Source organism: Cherax quadricarinatus, chromosome 73 (genome assembly GCF_038502225.1).
Source record: "Cherax quadricarinatus isolate ZL_2023a chromosome 73, ASM3850222v1, whole genome shotgun sequence".
NCBI classification, from domain to species: domain Eukaryota; kingdom Metazoa; phylum Arthropoda; class Malacostraca; order Decapoda; family Parastacidae; genus Cherax; species Cherax quadricarinatus.
This window is the reverse complement of record NC_091364.1, coordinates 5,818,225-5,838,427: the sequence shown is the minus strand read 5'-3', so window position 1 is coordinate 5,838,427 and position 20,203 is coordinate 5,818,225. Positions and strand designations below refer to the sequence as shown.

At 41.4% G+C, this 20,203-nt stretch overlaps 1 protein-coding gene across 4 annotated transcripts in view; it reads right to left on the bottom strand.

Moving 5' to 3' along the window:
• The window catches only part of LOC128701183 (uncharacterized), a 277,363-nt gene that overhangs the window by 17,433 nt on the left and 239,727 nt on the right, over positions 1-20,203 (bottom strand). For all 4 annotated transcript variants that reach the window (XR_011394052.1, XM_070100572.1, XM_070100574.1 and 1 more), the window contains exons 2-3: positions 7,170-7,386; positions 4,129-4,340 (exon numbers count right to left, since the gene is read on the bottom strand). Coding sequence is in view for 3 of the 4 variants with exons in the window: in XM_070100572.1 (XP_069956673.1) it covers positions 4,129-4,340; positions 7,170-7,215 (258 nt within the window). In the remaining variant the exon portion in view is untranslated. The remainder of the gene's footprint in view (positions 1-4,128; positions 4,341-7,169; positions 7,387-20,203) is intronic.

The following is a 20,203-nucleotide window of genomic DNA, read 5'->3' as shown; positions in this document are numbered from 1 at the left end:
TTAAATTCGAGTAGCCAGTTGCTGGACCAGGCTTCTAGCCTGTCCAGGTCTCTGCAAACAGGCGTGCGTGCGTGTGTACTCACCTAGTTGTGTTTTATTGAGGTAGAGTCATAGCTCCTGGCCCCGCCTCTTCGCTGGTCGCTGGTGTGTGTGTGTGTGTGTGTGTGTGTGTGTTTATTTGAACTGCACAAAGTTTCCTGTACATTCCCCATCTAATGAAGGTACTTCTTAAACAAACAAAAAAAAACATAAGTCATTCATAATTGTTATACCACAAGAAGAAGCATATATACACAGGATATATACGCCGAGATGCGAGTCTCTCAGTGAATATATGCAGAGATGTTATGTTTATCTCTTCTTTAGGTATTACGATATTCTTGACTGGTAGTGAAGAAGTTAGATGCAGCCTTAGTGACCCTCGTATAGTCTACAGGCTTTAAGCCTAGATAACTAAACAACCAAGAATGTCGAGTATATCCACCTAGGATTGTATACATTTCTGTGAATATACCATAGCGAATTTGGGTGTACAGCTCTTACTTTGAGGTTTATAAAGAATAAAATGACTCAATATTGTGATTGGAACAATACACAAATAACCCACACACACAGTTGACAAATTTATGACAACTTTTCGGTCCGACCGAAACGTCGTCATAAGTTTCAGTCTATTTGCGGGTTATTTGTGTATTGAGGTCTAAAGCTTTCAATACATACATCACAATAAATTCCAGCACATATACCTCTGTGTATATCTATGACCGTATATATCATAAAAGATTACTGGCACTTTACCACTTGTATTAAGGAGAATCCAGCGAACACGGAGCTTGCTGAGAGCAACGATGATGCAAGAAGTTAAAAAGGTGATTTTTCTAGCTGTTTGGGATGAAGGGGTACTGAGAGAGATAGAGAGAGGGGGGGGAGGGGAGAAGAGAGGGAATAAACAAAAGTGGGACACAAATAATAAACAAAAGCAAGAGGAGGCTGAAATTAATCCTTAGCATACATCTGCCAGGAGTGTCCTCGCAACATGAAACAAGTCTAGTGTGCTAGGGTCATGTTGTTTGTAGGATCGATGGCTCAGATGGTAGGGTGACATGTACAATGCTTGGCCTCTTGAGGCGCGACAGTGTCATGGCGTCGAATCCTGGCCTGCCGCAGTTCGATAAATGATTCAGAACCACTTGTTTCGTGGTTTCATTGATATATATATATATATATATATATATATATATATATATATATATATATATATATATATATATATATATATATATATGATTGCAGTCAGCAGGATTCAATCCCACTACAGGGAGACTGGCCACAAATACCTCATAAGCTGGGCAGCCTGGTTCTATGCTTGAGGCCTATTGATGTGGCCGAACTAGAAAAGAAACATGGCTTGTAAAACCATATATATATAAATATTTATATTATTCACTTGCTTCTTTCAATTTACCTCGGGCGTTTTTTCTTTGTAGTGTTCGCAGTCAATTGTCGTTTTTGTTGAGTGTTTTTTAATTCACTCTTTACATTTTTGTGTGTGGCACTGAGAAAGCTGTGTGTGTGTTTTATCCTTTACGACCGACGACAAAACGTTATCAAAGTAAAAGCTTTTCTGTGGCTGCCTCCCTCCCTCCCATCCTCCCGTTTTCCCTTCTTCCTGCTTCCTTCCCTCCCTTCCACTCTCTCCAGTTCTCAAGACCTCACACTCTGCATAACTTAGCAAACAGCTAAAAAAAACGGCTATTACACCAGACGACGAGCAGCCAACAGCAGTTGCACTCTAGTGTTGCACTATTCAATAATATCGTACCATCAACTAATCATTCCTTAAGTAACTCAAGTTATGAACACAATCTCTCACCAGAAAAGACAGATACAGCTCGAAGTTCTACTGTGACATTTCGCTATGTGTTAGCTGATTAATTAATAACTGGCCGGCGCTTAGTAAACTTTTGACATCATTATGACTTGACAATGGTCTGTCATGGACACTGTCAAGTCTTACTTCGTGAGAAAAGCAGAAGAGGTGGGAAAGGGGGGACGAGGAAGGGTAGTATTATTGGGGAGGGGGGTCGAAGCAGAAATAGCATCAATAGTAGTAATCGTAACATCAGTGGTAGTAGTAATAGTAGTAATCGTAGCAGCAGTGGTAGTAGTAGTAGTAGTAATAGTGGTGGGGAGGAAGTTGTATTAATGGTAATATTACCAGTAGAAGTAAAAAAATAGCAGTAGAGCAGATGACGCTCAACACAAATTTTGTCGCAATAAAAGCTGTGTGTTATCTTTAAAACGTTGCTATATACACGTACGTATATTACAGAATCAAAAGTCAATAGCAGTCTTAGAGACTTGCACCACAGCTGCTCTAATTTCACTCTGCTCCTTCATGTGTCTTTTTTAATATAAAGTAAATTCAAACACTTTATATGATCTATATTAAAGATATTACTAAGGAGGTGAGATGGCAGCTGTTAAATGGTGTGACAAAAGGCACAAACTATGAGAATTATTATCATTATTATTACATTTAAGAGAAGTGCTAAATCCGGAGAGGGATCATAATGCGCCTGCGGAATAGGAGGCAATCAAATTCAATCCAAGGAACTGGAGGACAAGTTCAATCCCTTAAAGCAAGATCCCCTCACCAGCATCAAGGAACTTGCCTTGAGAGGTGAAAATAACAATACCTCTGTACCACCACCGATTCTTAACTAGTTGTTTTTATAACTGCCTATGTGTCTATGTCTGTCGTAACATCTATATTTGCCTGTGTCTGTCCTATCATCTATATTTACGTGTGTTTGTGTCAGTTTATATTTGCCTATGTGCCCGTATGTATGTTCCTTTGTCTTCTTTCTCGCTTGTCGGTCTGTTTCTGTTTCTGCCAGCCTAATTGTATCTGCTTGCCTGTTTCTATATCTGTATTTCTCTTCCTACCTCTCTATCTCTGCCTGTTTGTGCATGTCTGTTTGCTTGTATAATGGTTGCATAATCTCTAAGTAAACCTCTTTTTTTTATTTTAAGAATAAAAAAGTCAGAACGGGGTCAGATTTTTTTTTTGTGGTAAATGCAACGTGGAGTCCCAGTGGTTTACTTTTCTTCGGCATTCTGAACATATTTTGTTCAACTGGAAGTGCAGACGACGACTTTATTTCTGATCAATAGAGCACAAACACACCAGGCGAGTTCTACTTCCCAATAATTATGGGAGAGAGAGAGAGAGAGAGAGAGAGAGAGAGAGAGAGAGATTCAAAAATAGCTAGTAACCAACTATACAAATCGACTTTAGAGGTAGGATGGGTCCCAATAGCTTGAGGTCTCCACCAGAAAATGGAGGCAACTAGGAGACACCGGAAAATATCGTCATGGATGCTAAGAGAAGCAGCCGAAGTGCTGCCACTCATTGGAATCTGCAATTCCAGTGAGAAGTTATAAACACCTTTGGACAGATAGATATAATATTAATATATAAGAAGGGAGAGAGACATGGAGCCCTAAATTAAAAACCAAAGTAACTGAAAAACTAACAGATGAAAAAAATATTTGAAGAAGAAGTAGAAAACAAAAAATTCTTTGTCAAACAACAAATCGGCTTCGAGAATGGGACGCTGTGCTTTACAAAGTTTGTAAACACACACGACCAGTTAACAAGAGAGAAAGAAGAGGGATGACTAGTGTTCCTTCGCTCTTAAAAACGCCTTTGATGAAGAATATCACAGAACATGCTTCACAAACTAGACGTGCAAGGCACGTCTGCACGACTGCGTATATTATAAATGACGGACCACAGGAAAAGATGAAGTTAACATACTAACGGTGTTAGATGTCGGAACTATGTCCCATACTGTTTCTAGAGTATTTTAAATGACCATTCCACCAGAGTGAACTCTTCATAAACTTGTTCATTATAAAAATAGGAGGAAAACTAGGAAACATAAGAACTACTTTTAGCCTCATGAACAAAAATTAATCTAGGTCATTACACACCAAGTAGGTTAAGCCTATCTTGAAGATAAGGCGGTGGCATAAAATCCGCATGTGATCAATTGTATCAAGTAAAGAAGATAGCCTGATCAGTCAAGCAGTGACACACAAACAACCACACACTATACTCACATCAACAGTGATGCCTGGAGTGGCATATACAGACTTGATTTGACTGTTGTTTGGGACGTAGTTGAAGAACATCTTGTCATCCTTCCACCAGGCCAGGGAATAGAGTTCGTCTCCGTTGAGCTCGAAGGAACACGAGAGTGTGACGGTGTCACCGCTGATGGCAGTGCTTGGTACTCCGATGCCGGTGATCTGTAGTGCCAACGCGGCCCCGCCTGTGAAGGAGGGAAGGTGGAAGGTAGATGGAAAGATGGGAGGGAGAGGGAGAGGAGGGAAAGGGAGGGATTGGGTGGTATAAGAATGGAGAGGGAGGGGGTGAGAGACTCATCACTACCTGGAGTATAACAATAAAATACATAACATATATACATATTAATTTATTAATGAAATTGTATGTGTACTTTATTTGCCTGGGCACTTGGGCACTCTATGAGTACCTGGAGACTACCTGGGTACCTTAACACTGTCTGGGTACCTGGAGACTGCCTGTGTACCTTAACACTGTCTGGGTACCTGGAGACTGCCTGGGTACCTTAACACTGTCTGGGTACCTGGAGACTGCCTGGGTACCTTAACACTGTCTGGGTACCTGGAGACTGCCTGAGTACCTTAGCACTGTCTGGGTACCTGAAGACTGTCTGGGTACCTGGAGACTGCCTGTGTACCTTAACACTGTCTGGGTACCTGGAGACTGCCTGGGTACCTTAACACTGTCTGGGTACCTGGAGACTGCCTGAGTACCTTAGCACTGTCTGGGTACCTGAAGACTGTCTGGGTACCTGGAGACTGCCTGTGTACCTTAACACTGTCTGGGTACCTGGAGACTGCCTGGGTACCTTAACACTGTCTGGGTACCTGGAGACTGCCTGTGCACCTTAACACTGTCTGGGTACCTGGAGACTGCCTGGTTACCTTAACACTGTCTGGGTACCTAGAGACTGCCTGGGTACCTTAATACTGTTTGGGTACCTAGAGACTGCCTGTGTACCTTAACACTGTCTGGGTACCTGGAGACTGCCTGGGTACCTTAACACTGTCTGGGTACCTGGAGACTGCCTGGGTACCTTAACACTGTCTGGGCACCTAGAGACTGCCTGTGTACCTTACCACTGTCTGGGTACCTGGAGACTGCTTGTGTACCTTAACACTGTCTGGGTACCTGGAGACTGCCTGGGTACCTTAACACTGTCTGGGTACCTGGAGACTGCCTGGGTACCTTAACACTGTCTGGGTACCTGGAGACTGCCTGGGTACCTTAACACTGTCTGGGTACCTAGAGACTGCCTGGGTACCTTAACACTGTCTGGGTACCTAGAGACTGCCTGTGTACCTTAACACTGGGTACCTGGAGACTGCCTGGGTACCTTGACACTGTCTGGGTACCTAGAGACTGCCTGTGTACCTAAACACTGGGTACCTGGAGACTGCCTGGGTACCTTAACACTGTCTGGGTACCTGGAGACTGCCTGGGCACCTTAACACTGTCTGGGTACCTAGAGACTGCCTGTGTACCTGGAGACTGCCTGGGTACCTTGACACTGTCTGGGTACCTAGAGACTGCCTGGGTACCTTAACACTGGGTACCTGGAGACTGCCTGGGTACCTTAACACTGTCTGGGTACCTAGAGACTGCCTGTGTACCTTAACACTTGGTACCTGGAGGCTGCCTGTGTACCTTAACACTGTCTGGGTACCTAGAGACTGCCTGTGTACCTTAACACTGGGTACCTGGAGACTGCCTGTGTACATTAACACTGTCTGGGTACCTAGAGACTGCCTGTGAACCTTAACACTGGGTACCTGGAGACTGCCTGTGTACCTTAATACTGGGTACCTAGAGACTGCCTGTGTACCTTAACACTGTCTGGGTACCTGGAGACTGCCTGTGTACCTTAACACTGTCTGGGTACCTGGAGACTGCCTGGGTACCTTGACACTGCTTGTGTATCTGATTACAACACACTGTTCTGCTGTTTTATATATCTAAAAAAAATATAGATACATCAGCAATTTATTGTTACTTGGGACTGTGTTGGGACAGATGAAAGGTTGGAGAACGGCATCCTTGTCCTCTTACACTCCCAGTCAGAGTCACACACTCACTCTCCCCTCAACAAAAGTGCCAGAGGTGCACCACTCAGGTCACGGCTAACAAGAGCGGCTGCTGAATGACCGCGTGGTGTTTACTGTAGTTAAGCTTGGGTAACTAGCCATCAGGATCAAAGCAGCTCGGGGTTAGGAGACAGGTTGGAGCGGCGTAGATTGGGGGGAGAGGGAGCTGGGAATGAAGTGCTGAACACTTTGGAAGGATGGTGTGTATAGTAGTTGGAGCGTGGATTGGTGTGTGCGTGAGCGCGAGTGAATGAGAGTGTGTGGGGGGGGGGGGTGATTGCAGATGTTGATTCTCAGCTCCCAGCCCTGCTTCCTAACTTGCCACTCTTCAGATTCACTCCCTCTTAGCCTCGTGTGCCCTGTCATACTTGTTCTTAAAATTATGTATGAAGTCTTCCTTCACCACTTCATCAAGATCATTCCATTTTCCTACCATTCTGAGATAAAGAAATACTTACTAACATCCCAGTGACTTATCTGTGACTTACAACGGTGTCCCCGAGTTCTCATTTCTCGCCTCTCAAACAGCCTGTCCCTGCCCACCTTATCAATTCCCCTGAGTATTTTGTATATTATGTCCCCCTTCCTCTGGTACTAATGTTCTCCAATGTCGTCAGATCAAATTCCGTTAATCTCTTCTCGTAGCTCCTACCTCTTAGCTCTGGAACAAGCTTCGTTGCATTGAGTTCCATACTGGTGCCTCATACTCAAAGATGGGACTGATATACATTGTATAAAGGACCCTGAATGACTGTTGTTGAGAATCCTGAAGGCTACTCTAAGACTTGCCAGATGAACACTGGGTGCAGAGCAACTCTCTTCCCCTCCCCAACCCCCGTTATTCTGTTAAAATGAGGGTTTTGTAAAGAGACTCGGGGTGGAGATCAAGTCCTAAGATTATCTTGAACGACACAAAACAAATAATAACGTACACAATACAAACAGGAGTGTGAGAAATGTGCACTCGAGGTCTCCCATTGGTCGAGAGTTAATGGAAGTGTTAGCTAACACACAGGTTGCCGCTGCTAGCCACACCTTGATGATGAGAAGTGTTAGCTAACACAGGTTGCCGCTGCTAGCCACACTTTGATGATGGGAAGTGTTAGCTAACACACAGGTCGCCGCTGCTAGCGCACTAAGAGCACTCAACTGAAAAAAAACAGACGTGTATCCAACAAATTATTCACAATTATATTTAAGAAAATGTTACACTATTTCATAGTTTATTCTAGAGAATAATGAATCTCAAAGGAAGAAGTGATATATAGAGTTTGGTAAGATAATAAAGCATAACACACATACACACGCGAGTCAGTGTCGTTAATCAGAGCTCCTGGTGGCATTTTGTGTTCTAGTTGCGTTCCGAGGATATTGTCAGCGGCTATTGTGTGTTACAAAGTCAGTGAATATACTTACTAGAATTTAGCAAGGTTTCCAGAGCATGAAAAATGTGATAAGGTCAAATAATTTACAATTTATATTTGAATGGGGGTGTTTTTTTACTAGAAGCTGAGGGAAAGGGGCAGAGAACAGCTGGTCAAGACACATGAAATCGTAACGACAGCTTCATATCATTCCAGACTATGGAACTGAACGCTTCTCCAGGCTGATCGACTGACCACCTCCAATACTATTTTTCCAAAGTTGATGGACTGATTACATCATCTTCATTTCACTGCTACACCTGCTGCCTCTGACTCTTACTGTAGCCAGCTGGCTACAATAAGATTCATCCAACTTGAATGAATCTTATTGTTAGAGATAAAAACAAAATACTTGACACTGTGAAACAGTAAAACAAAAGATAGGCTGTGATTGTCTTTGGGCCGAGATGAGATATTTATAACTTACATCAAAATGCTGTTTGTGGATATGCAAACATTCCCAAGTGAACAACAGGTTGTGGCATGTTGGATGACCTTATTAATGGGGACCCTTATGACAGAGGTGCAAGATGTTTTGATTTTCCGCCCTCCACCCTTCCAACAACTCTTTATTAAAAAAAAAGTAAATATTAAGAAAATTTACTGCAATTACACATACATACACACGCGCGGGGTCAGGAGCTGTGACTCGACCCCCGCAACCACAACTAGGTGAGCACATAATATATATATATATATATATATATATATATATATATATATATATATATATATATATATATATTAATATATGCACATATATATATGGTATTTGGGACCTGACGATCTGTTGGAGTGTGAGCAGGGATATTTAGTGAAGGGATTCAGGGAAACCGGTTATTTTTATATAGCCGGACTTGAGTCCTGGAAATGGGAAGTACAATGCCTGCACTCTAAAGGAGGGGTTCGGGATATTGGCAGTTTGGAAGGATATGTTGTGTATCTTTATACGTATATGCTTCTAAGCTGTTGGGTTCTGAGCACCTCTGCAAAAACAGTGATTATGTGTGAGTGAGGTGAAAGTGTTGAATGATGAAAGTATTTTCTTTTTGGGGGTTTTCTTTCTTTTTTGGGTCACCCTGCCTCGGTGGGAGACGGCCGACTTGTTTATATATATATACATGTCGTGCCGAATAGGCAGAACTTGCGATCTTGGCTTAAATAGCAACGTTCATCTTGCCATATAGGACAAGTGAAAATTTGTGTATGCAATAATTTCGCCAAAATCATTCTGAACCTAACGAAAAAAATATATTTCACTGTATTTGTTTAGTATTAAATTATTGTAAACAAATCTAAAATATATTTAATTAGGTTAGGCAAAAATAAATTGTTCTTGTTATGCATATATATATATATATATATATATATATATATATATATATATATATATATATATATATATATATATGTCGTGCCGAATAGGCGGAACTTGCTATCTTGTCTTAAATAGCAACACTCATCTTGCCTTATAAGACAAGCGAAAATTTGTGTATGCAATAATTTCGCCAAAATCATTCTGAACCTAACGAAAAAAATATATTTCACTGTGTTTGTTTAGTATTAAATTATTGTAAACAAATCTAAAATATATTTAGTTGGGTTAGGTTAAAATAAATTGTTCTTGTTATAATAAGGTTAGGTAAGTTTTCTAAGATCTTTTGGTGTAAAATTAAAAAAATTTACATTAACATTAATGAAAAATATATATCTTTAAACGTATAAGAGAAAATTTTAGAAAGAACTTAATTTTAAATGAGTTTTTGCTAATTGACCAGCAGAAGTTTGTGGTTACAGGAAAGTGGGTGCAGGAGGGAAGAGGAGCGATTGGTGGAATGATGATGTAAAGAGAGTAGTAAGGGAGAAAAAGTTAGCATATGAGAAGTTTTTACAAAGTAGAAGTGATGCAAGGAGGGAAGAGTATATGGAGAAAAAGAGAGAAGTTAAGAGAGTGGTGAAGCAATGTAAAAAGAGAGCAAATGAGAGAGTGGGTGAGATGTTATCAACAAATTTCGTTGAAAATAAGAAAAAGTTTTGGAGTGAGATTAACAAGTTAAGAAAGCCTAGAGAACAAATGGATTTGTCAGTTAAAAATAGGAGAGGAGAGTTATTAAATGGAGAGTTAGAGGTATTGGGAAGATGGAAGGAATATTTTGAGGAATTGTTAAATGTTGATGAAGATAGGGAAGCTGTGATTTCGTGTATAGGGCAAGGAGGAATAACATCTTGTAGGAGTGAGGAAGAGCCAGTTGTGAGTGTGGGGGAGTTCGTGAGGCAGTAGGTAAAATGAAAGGGGGTAAGGCAGCCGGGATTGATGGGATAAAGATAGAAATGTTAAAAGCAGGTGGGGATATAGTTTTGGAGTGGTTGGTGCAATTATTTAATAAATGTATGGAAGAGGGTAAGGTACCTAGGGATTGGCAGAGAGCATGCATAGTTCCTTTGTATAAAGGCAAAGGGGATAAAAGAGAGTGCAAAAATTATAGGGGGATAAGTCTGTTGAGTGTACCTGGTAAAGTGTATGGTAGAGTTATAATTGAAAGAATTAAGAGTAAGACGGAGAATAGGATAGCAGATGAACAAGGAGGCTTTAGGAAAGGTAGGGGGTGTGTGGACCAGGTGTTTACAGTGAAACATATAAGTGAACAGTATTTAGATAAGGCTAAAGAGGTCTTTGTGGCATTTATGGATTTGGAAAAGGCGTATGACAGGGTGGATAGGGGGGCAATGTGGCAGATGTTGCAAGTGTATGGTGTAGGAGGTAGGTTACTGAAAGCAGTGAAGAGTTTTTACGAGGATAGTGAGGCTCAAGTTAGAGTATGTAGGAAAGAAGGAAATTTTTTCCCAGTAAAAGTAGGCCTTAGACAAGGATGTGTGATGTCACCGTGGTTGTTTAATATATTTATAGATGGGGTTGTAAGAGAAGTAAATGCGAGGGTCTTGGCAAGAGGCGTGGAGTTAAAAGATAAAGAATCACACACAAAGTGGGAGTTGTCACAGCTGCTCTTTGCTGATGACACTGTGCTCTTGGGAGATTCTGAAGAGAAGTTGCAGAGATTGGTGGATGAATTTGGTAGGGTGTGCAAAAGAAGAAAATTAAAGGTGAATACAGGAAAGAGTAAGGTTATGAGGATAACAAAAAGATTAGGTGATGAAAGATTGAATATCAGATTGGAGGGAGAGAGTATGGAGGAGGTGAACGTATTCAGATATTTGGGAGTGGACGTGTCAGCGGATGGGTCTATGAAAGATGAGGTGAATCATAGAATTGATGAGGGAAAAAGAGTGAGTGGTGCACTTAGGAGTCTGTGGAGACAAAGAACTTTGTCCTTGGAGGCAAAGAGGGGAATGTATGAGAGTATAGTTTTACCAACGCTCTTATATGGGTGTGAAGCGTGGGTGATGAATGTTGCAGCGAGGAGAAGGCTGGAGGCAGTGGAGATGTCTTGTCTGAGGGCAATGTGTGGTGTGAATATAATGCAGAGAATTCGTAGTTTGGAAGTTAGGAGGAGGTGCGGGATTACCAAAACTGTTGTCCAGAGGGCTGAGGAAGGGTTGTTGAGGTGGTTCGGACATGTAGAGAGAATGGAGCGAAACAGAATGACTTCAAGAGTGTATCAGTCTGTAGTGGAAGGAAGGCGGGGTAGGGGTCGGCCTAGGAAGGGTTGGAGGGAGGGGGTAAAGGAGGTTTTGTGTGCGAGGGGCTTGGACTTCCAGCAGGCATGCGTGAGCGTGTTTGATAGGAGTGAATGGAGACATATGGTTTTTAATACTTGACGTGCTGTTGGAGTGTGAGCAAAGTAACATTTATGAAGGGATTCAGGGAAACCGGCAGGCCGGACTTGAGTCCTGGAGATGGGAAGTACAGTGCCTGCACTCTGAAGGAGGGGTGTTAATGTTGCAGTTTAAAAACTGTAGTGTAAAGCACCCTTCTGGCAAGACAGTGATGGAGTGAATGATGGTGAAAGTTTTTCTTTTTCGGGCCACCCTGCCTTGGTGGGAATCGGCCGGTGTGATAATAAAAAAAAAAAAAATAGAATATATATATATATATATATATATATATATATATATATATATATATATATATATATATATATATATATATATATATATATATATATAATTAACCTGTACATCGTGGCAGATGTACAGGTTATACAGCTTTCATGAACCTCGTGTAGTAGATAGGTTTTAAAGCCAATTTGATCAGACCCTGATCCACCACGAGTAGATCAGGGAAACATACAGGAGAAACATACAGGAGAAACATACAGAGATAAACAAAGAAATAAAATAAAAAGAAGACAGACAAATGCTTCCATCTATCAATATATCCATCAGTTCAACCATACATACATATATTCATACACATACACCCATCCATGCATGGAAATATATATATACATAAATAAAGTAGTGTTTATATTATGGTCATAAAGAAACACAGCCTGTGTTCCGTTGTTTGTTTGCTTGTCTTTGTTACCCTCCCTTCGTGCCAATGTGTTTGTTCTAATGTGTTTGTTTCACACGTCGATACAGTGATAATTCTTAAGGGTTATGACAAGTTTTTCCCATCGGACGATCTGCAGAGCTAAAAGTGAGAAAGACAGAGAGGGAGACAGAGAGACACAAGACAGACAGAGGCAGACAAACGCACTGAATGAGAATGGGACAGAGCAACACATACACACACACAGGGTTGGCCAGGAGCTTAGTCTCGAGCCCTGCAACCACAATTAGGTGAGTACACAGCAATAAGTGTTATCAATCCGAGAATTTAGGGATACAATCAGGGAAGTTAGCAAGAGGGAAGGGATGAAAGGGGCAAAGAAAGGAAGACTGGAAAGTGTGAAAATTGGAGGGAAGAGAAGGGAGGGAGAATGGAAAGAGTGAAGACAAAAATATCTTGTAAAATAGATGAAGATTCGAGATAGATTATATTGTCATGTAAACAACTGTTAACCAAATTCTTCATAGAATTCTTACTGTAATGAGAGTTGTGGAGTGGAGTGAGCTGGCTCTCTCACTCTCCCCGTCCTCAGACTACTAAGCAACAAGTGATGTCAGTGGATGATGGACTCTTGCTATCATCACCTACACGGCTCCGACATTCCATTACGTATTCCAACTCTACTTCCTCACCCTTTTCTCCTACTAACCCTTGCCGTCTCTTTACCCTTCTCTAAATCCTTATCTCCACTCTTTATCACCCTGAACCCTTATCTCTCCTGCGTTTCCTTCATCTACGTTCCCTTCCCCACACCCTTTACTGTTTTTTCCTCTATTCCCTCTTTCTCTCTTCCCTCAAACTCTTCCACCTCCATCTCCCTCACCCTCCCTGGACTAGCGTGCCCATGGCACTGATATATAGTAGTTACAGCCTTCCCAAGACGCTGCCTGGCCCTCCCTTGATTCATCTCTCCCTTCCCTCTCTTCCTTGATTCATAACTCCCTCCCTTCATGCCTTTTCTTCCTTTACTACCTCACTACCTTTATTCTCTGCCTCCTTCTCTACCTTCCCTTAATCCTTACTGCTCTACCATCCTACCCTTCCTCGCTCCGTACCTTTCTTAGATTAGATTATGCCACCGAAGTGGCTAGTTTATTGTGCGCCTTATATCCATCCTGTGGACGGTAGCACAAGAGCATATGGATACACAAAAGGCTTAGGAACTAGGCCCCAAAAGGGTTAATAGGAGAACACCTGGATTTATATCTACAGTTCACTTATGTTACAAGGAAATTTAGGACATTTGCTTAATATATCCGATATCTTATTTTCATTAATAAAACATCTTGACATGTCCCATTGGTTATTATATTGTCTATATTCCTCATTAAGTGAACACTTAAGCATATTGTTCAAGATAGTGACCATAGGGCTGGCTACATACTTTGCATTTGGTTTGAGCATTATGTGTGTGTCTCCCAAACTGACAGAAGTACTTGTAACCAAGCCTAAGCCTGGCCACTACATCATTCAATGTGGTCATATTGCAGTCTGCTCCTTAAACGTACTTATCTACGTTCATATCATAGTGGATTATAGATCTACTCAGGCCTTTAATTACATTCCTGTAACACTGAATTTCATTATTTACTTCTCTCCTAATATTATTCCTGATGTTAGAGTACTTTTCTTGGCCAACATATCAACTTATCATAAAGAAGTAATCCAATGTGTGATGGAATCCATAATAAATGTCTCTTAATTCCTTTTCCCGGGGTTTTGAGTATCTATACCTGGCTTCTCCAGTGAGCATGTTAATTATTATGAGAGTCAAGAGCCTTCATTAATGACACAGAATCAGCAATAATTATAGAGTGAAGCTCAGCGTCATATGTTAGCTTTAGCGCCATTATAATGGTAAACAATAAAGTTTGCAGCGTAGACGCCCAGTTAATTCTTATGCCTAACTCAACAAAGCTCCTATCGTTCTTAATTAGGGAAGTGACAACAAGAGCATCACCAGCCCTGCCAGTAGACTCCTGCTTAGATCCGTCAATATAAAGCTTGTGATAAACTATTACTACCAGTTAGGCGAGAAATTTCTTCTCGAGAAGTTGCTTTTACAAGTGATTTAAGGAAGGAATTACTAGTAACAAGTTTCTTGGGAGGGACTTGCAGGTACGTGATATTAAATGAACACATCTTCCATGGAGGGGTAAAATGCTCCTGTCTGCAGAGATACACTTCGTGCAGATTATAAAACTTAATATAACTGCATGTTTTCACAGCCCATTTAGATCTGTATGTATTTACTTTTAGATATTTCGTAAGATTCATAGTGAGTGTCTGGTTATAACTTTCTTTCCTCCCTACATTCATTTGTCATCTCCGTCCCTCCGTCATTCCCTTCCGTCGCTCCCTTCCTGTATTTTTCCCTCTGTCTCTTCCTCTCGACTATTGTCACAGAATAAGTGCGACTATTGGGCATTTCAGCCTCCGCTCACACGTATACTGCTGAAAGATAATCAATATTTTGGAGGCAACGCTTCACACGCACGCACGCACACACACACACACACACACACACACACACACACACACACACACACACACACACACACACACACATACACACATACACACACACACACACAGTCATACCCATGATCAGAGTCATACATACATCATGTATATATTTAGTCATACCCTTCTATAAATATACACATACACTCACGCAAATTCCTACAGACAAGAAGGAGTGTACAATTACACATATCTATCTATATATCTCAGTAACCACTTTATTGGTACACCATTCTAGTAATGGGTAGGGCTTCACTTTGCTCCCAGAACAGCCTGAATTCTTGGTGACATGGATTTAACAAGATGCTGGAAACATTCCTTAGATTTGCTGGTCCAGGTTGACATGATAGCATCACGCATGCGTTGCTGCATATTTATCGGTAGCACATTTATGCTACGAATCTCCAGTTCCATCGCATTAAAAAGGTCTATGCCAGTTCTGACCCTACCATCTGCATGACGCAGCAGAAATCGTGATTCTTCAGACTAGGCGACGTTTTTCCAATCTTCAACTCTCCCATTTTGGTGAGCCTGTGCGCACTGTAGCTTCATTTTCCACTTCTTAGCTGACAGGACTGGAACATTGTGTGGTATTCTGGTGCTGCACCCATCCACTTCAAGGTTCGACGTGTTGTGCATTCAGAGGCCCTCTTCTGCATACCACTGTTGTAACTCGTGGTTATTAGAGTTACTGTCGCCTTTCTGTCAGCCTGAATCAGTCTGACCAATCTCCTTTGACTTCTCTCAATAATAAAATGTTTTCGCCAACAGAGCTACCGCATTTTACTTTGTAAAACCTAGAGACTTTTACGTGAAAATCACATTAGATCAGGAATTGCTGAGATATTCAAACTACCTCGTATGTCAGGCACCAGCAAACATTCCATGGTCAAAGTCACTTTCATCCCATTTCTTCCAAATTTTGTTTGATCTGAACAACAACAACCTCCTGACTATGTCTGCATGATTTTAGCATTAAGGTGCTGCCACGTAATTGGCTGAGTACACATTTGTACTAACGGGAAGGTGTACATGTGTACGTAATAAAGTGCCCAATACGCCGAATCGTCCAGTTTGGCCAACTTGACAAGGGTTCACTTTGCTGAATAAGCAGAATGAAATACTGTTTTTCCAGAAATCAGTGGAAATCGATCTGAGCATAACGAAAATATATATATCAAATTTAATGTAATATTAAATATATTTAATCTGACCAATGATATGTATAGCAGAATTTAGCTAAAAAATGGTTAGCTTTAGGGGGGTTACGTATGGTTTCTAAGTTTTGCTCCAAAAATAAAAATCATTATATTATTCTTAATGAAAAAATAGTTATCAATCTGTAAAAAATGTTTTTAAAAAGTTTAATTTTTAAGGGAGTTCGGCCTATTCGGCAAATTCGGCTAATTTAGTATACAGTACGTACATGTACAGAATTAGGTGTACATGGCCGTGTGTGGTATGCATGCATGTACACCTACAGTAGGCGACAACTTAATATCTGTCAGTCCAGCGAAACTAACTTGGCGCCCTTTCTGGGTACCCTAAGTTGGTAGTAAAGTTGAGTGCACTCTAACTCATTACCCTGACCTGTGTGGTGTCTGGCACCATCTGTAGTGCCACACTCACAACTTGGCACCTGTCACTAATGGTACCTCTCTCCCGTAACAGTGTCCCTTTATCCCCCCCCCCCTTCCCACATATACACACATACACAGTCACCGGCCATCTTCTCATTTATTAGGAAAACGCATTGTGACTTCGTCATTTGCATTCATTCATTCACTCAAGCTGACGTCATTCATCCATTCACTCAGGCTGAAGACATTCCTTCACTCTGGCGTGTGAGGCTGAGATCGCGAAAAACTCTTAAAAATATCGTTCACCACAACTCGCTACACTAACCATCAACAACAACCACCACAACACTACAACACAACACCATTTCCCAATATTCGTAAAGGAGACGCCAAGAGAAACCTGTCAGGGGCCATTTAATCCAATTAAGTCATTAGAGGCGTTAACAAGCCTCCACCAACTACCGTCAGGTACCTCCAACAAGGGTTGACAGTCTCCCATTATAAATTCCAAATGACTCCCACAACTTCGTTATAGAGTGGGCCAGGCTGTCAGCGCCTCGTAGCGCTGATGTCTCCTACTATGCTTTGTAAACACTGGTGTTTTGTGGCTGGTTAAGAACGGAGATGTGTAGAGGATAAGTTACATGTGGGTAGAAGGGGGAATTAGGGAATAATTGGACGTGTGGGTGACTGAATGGGTGGGTAAAGAAGTAGGTACAGAGAAGACACTGCCGAGAAGAGATACATAGTCCTCCCCACCAACTCCATTGCCAGACACGTTTCCATCTTTTCCAATACCTCATTCCAAGTATCTACCTTCACAACCACGACCATCAAGGACATTACCAGTAATAGGACAAGCTTCCATCCTCTACAGGGGTATACATAATCCCTTGTAATGACTGCAGCAAATTACACGTGGGCGAAACATCAAGAGACCTCCAAACACGTATTTCAGAACACCAATACGCAAGCAGGTCTGACGATCCAAGGAATGCCTGTGTACAACACCGTAATTCACACAACCATTTAATCAACTACAGAAACTCAAGACTTATCGCCAGAAAAGACAACACTCAATACCGAAGAATCCTGGAACCATCGCTTATCTCTATATCCGACAACTTCAACCAGAACAATGACTTCTATAACATAGCTGAACCACTTGCCAAGAAACTTCTTCATCGCTATCCCACATAAGAACATAGGAATGGAGGAACACTACTCATATACTTATCCAATCTCTCTTCTAAGTTACCCAAGATTTTAGACTCTATAACCCCACTCGGTAGATCATCACATGCAGCATTCTCCACCTGACCCAGCATTCTCAACCTGACTATAAATACTCTCGTACCTTCCACCCAGGTAGATCTGTTTGTGACTTGAAAAAGCCCACTGTGTGGGCGAAACGTTGTCAATAAAAGATCACATTATACTGCATGTGTTTATATTTCCATTCCAAAGAAGAGGGTAACTGGGTGAATGAGTAGGTGAATGAGAGGATGGATAAGTGGATACACAAGTGGATACATAAAGAGGATTGATGATAAACTGATGCATGGATAAGAGGATACATGAATAAGCGGATGGAAAAGCGCACGATTGGATTAACAAGCGCTTGAGTTAATGTAATGGTGGACGGAAGAGGGATATACACTCAAAGCATTCTCGCAGTAAGAGGGATACACGCTGACATTCTTGCAGCAAGAGGGATACACAGTTACAAAACAACACAAAAGAGTAGCTTATGTATAGCCCCCTTGGGATGACTCATGGTCTCTATGAGCAGTGATACTCAGCCACTATACTCTCAGGCACTATACTCTTAGGCACTATACTCAATGTTCAAGGACCACATATATATAGAATGGCCAAAGGAGAAAACGGTATAGAAGAAACTCAGAGCAAAGAAAATGGTGGAAAAGAGAGAAATGGGTATCTGTAGTGGTACGGGTATGTTGATGCTAACTGACATTGTAATATTAAGCCGCCAGTAGCGAAGCGTCTGTTTCATTAAATATCTTTGTGGTTCACAAGTGTCTTTTTCCTCACGAACTGAGCGTTTTCCTTAATGAGGACAATAATAATCACATTTTCATTCCTGAGTTAAAGTCATGTATTTGATTTTCTTATCCATCGTGATATACTGATTAGAAGGATGGGCTTCGAACTGAGAATGAGACATTTATTCAGGAAAATAAGCAGGAGAGCCAGATATAACTACACAAGGATTAAGATTAAAACTGTGTTAGACACTGATATAACATAAAAGGCTAAAATGGAACTGAAGTTATTCCTTAGCTACAGTAGTTGGGCGCTAAGTGTTTAGGCTGAATAACGCTGAAGAAGAAAGAAAGGATGAGAACTGAATGACGGACAGAAGCATGGAAGACTCGCAAAAGCTTTGAAGTAAGCACAGATCAACGGCACCTATAGTCTGGAAAATCTTCCAGCTCCTGCACCCAACATCTTGCTCCTGGGGGATTTCAACTTAAGGCACCTAAAATGGAGGAATATAGCAAATAATATTGTTGCAGTAATAACACCAGGAGGCAGCTCTGATGAAAACTCACACTCACACGAGCTTTTAAATCTCTGCACAAAATTCAATTTACACCAGCAAATAATAGAGCCTACTAGAATGGAGAATACACTAGACCTCATCTTCACTAACAATGATGATCTGATAAGAAATGTCACCATATCAAAAACAATATACTCAGATCACAACATAATTGAGGTTCAGACATGTATGCGCAGAGCCCCAGACCGACAAAATGAGATTAGTCACGAGGGAGCATTCACCAAATTCAACTTCAATAACAAAAACATAAAGTGGGACCAAGTAAACCAAGTCCTAACCGATATAAGCTGGGAAGATATACTAAGCAACACAGACCCCAACTTATGTCTAGAACAGATTAACTTGGTGGCACTCGATGTATGCACAAGACTTATTCCTCTAAGAAAAAGGAGGAGATGTAAAATAGAAAGAGACAGGCGCTCTCTTTACAGGCGACGGAAAAGAATAACAGAGCGGCTAAAAGAGGTCAATCTATCTGAAATGCGTAGGGAGACACTCGTCAGAGAAATAGCAAACATCGAACTTAAGCTAAAGGAATCTTATAGGAGTCAGGAATCGCGGGAAGAACTAAAAGCCATAAATGAAATCGAAAGAAACCCAAAGTATTTCTTCTCCTATGCCAAATCAAAGTCGAGAACAACGTCCAGTATTGGGCCCTTACTTAAACAAGATGGGTCCTACACAGATGACAGCAAGGAAATGAGTGAGCTACTCAAGTCCCAATATGACTCAGTTTTTAGCAAGCCACTAACCAGACTGAGAGTCGAAGATCAAAATGAATTTTTTATGAGAGAGCCACAGAATTTGGTTAACACAAGCCTATCTGATGTTATCCTGACGCCAAATGACTTCGAACAGGCGATAAATGACATGCCCATGCACTCTGCCCCAGGGCCAGACTCATGGAACTCCGTGTTCATCACGAGCCTTTACCATCCTATGGAGAGGGAGCATGGACACGGGGGTCGTCCCACAGTTACTAAAAACAACAGACATAGCCCCACTCCACAAAGGGGGCAGTAAAGCAACAGCAAAGAACTACAGACCGATAGCACTAACATCCCATATCATAAAAATCTTTGTAAGAGTCCTAAGAAGCAAGATCACCACCCATCTAGAAACCCATCAGTTACACAACCCAGGGCAACATGGGTTTAGAACAGGTCACTCCTGTCTGTCTCAACTATTGGATCACTACGACAAGGTCCTAGATGCACTAGAAGACAAAAAGAATGCAGATGTAATATATACAGACTTTGCAAAAGCCTTCGACAAGTGTGACCATGGCGTAATAGCGCACAAAATGCGTGCTAAAGGAATAACAGGAAAAGTCGGTCGA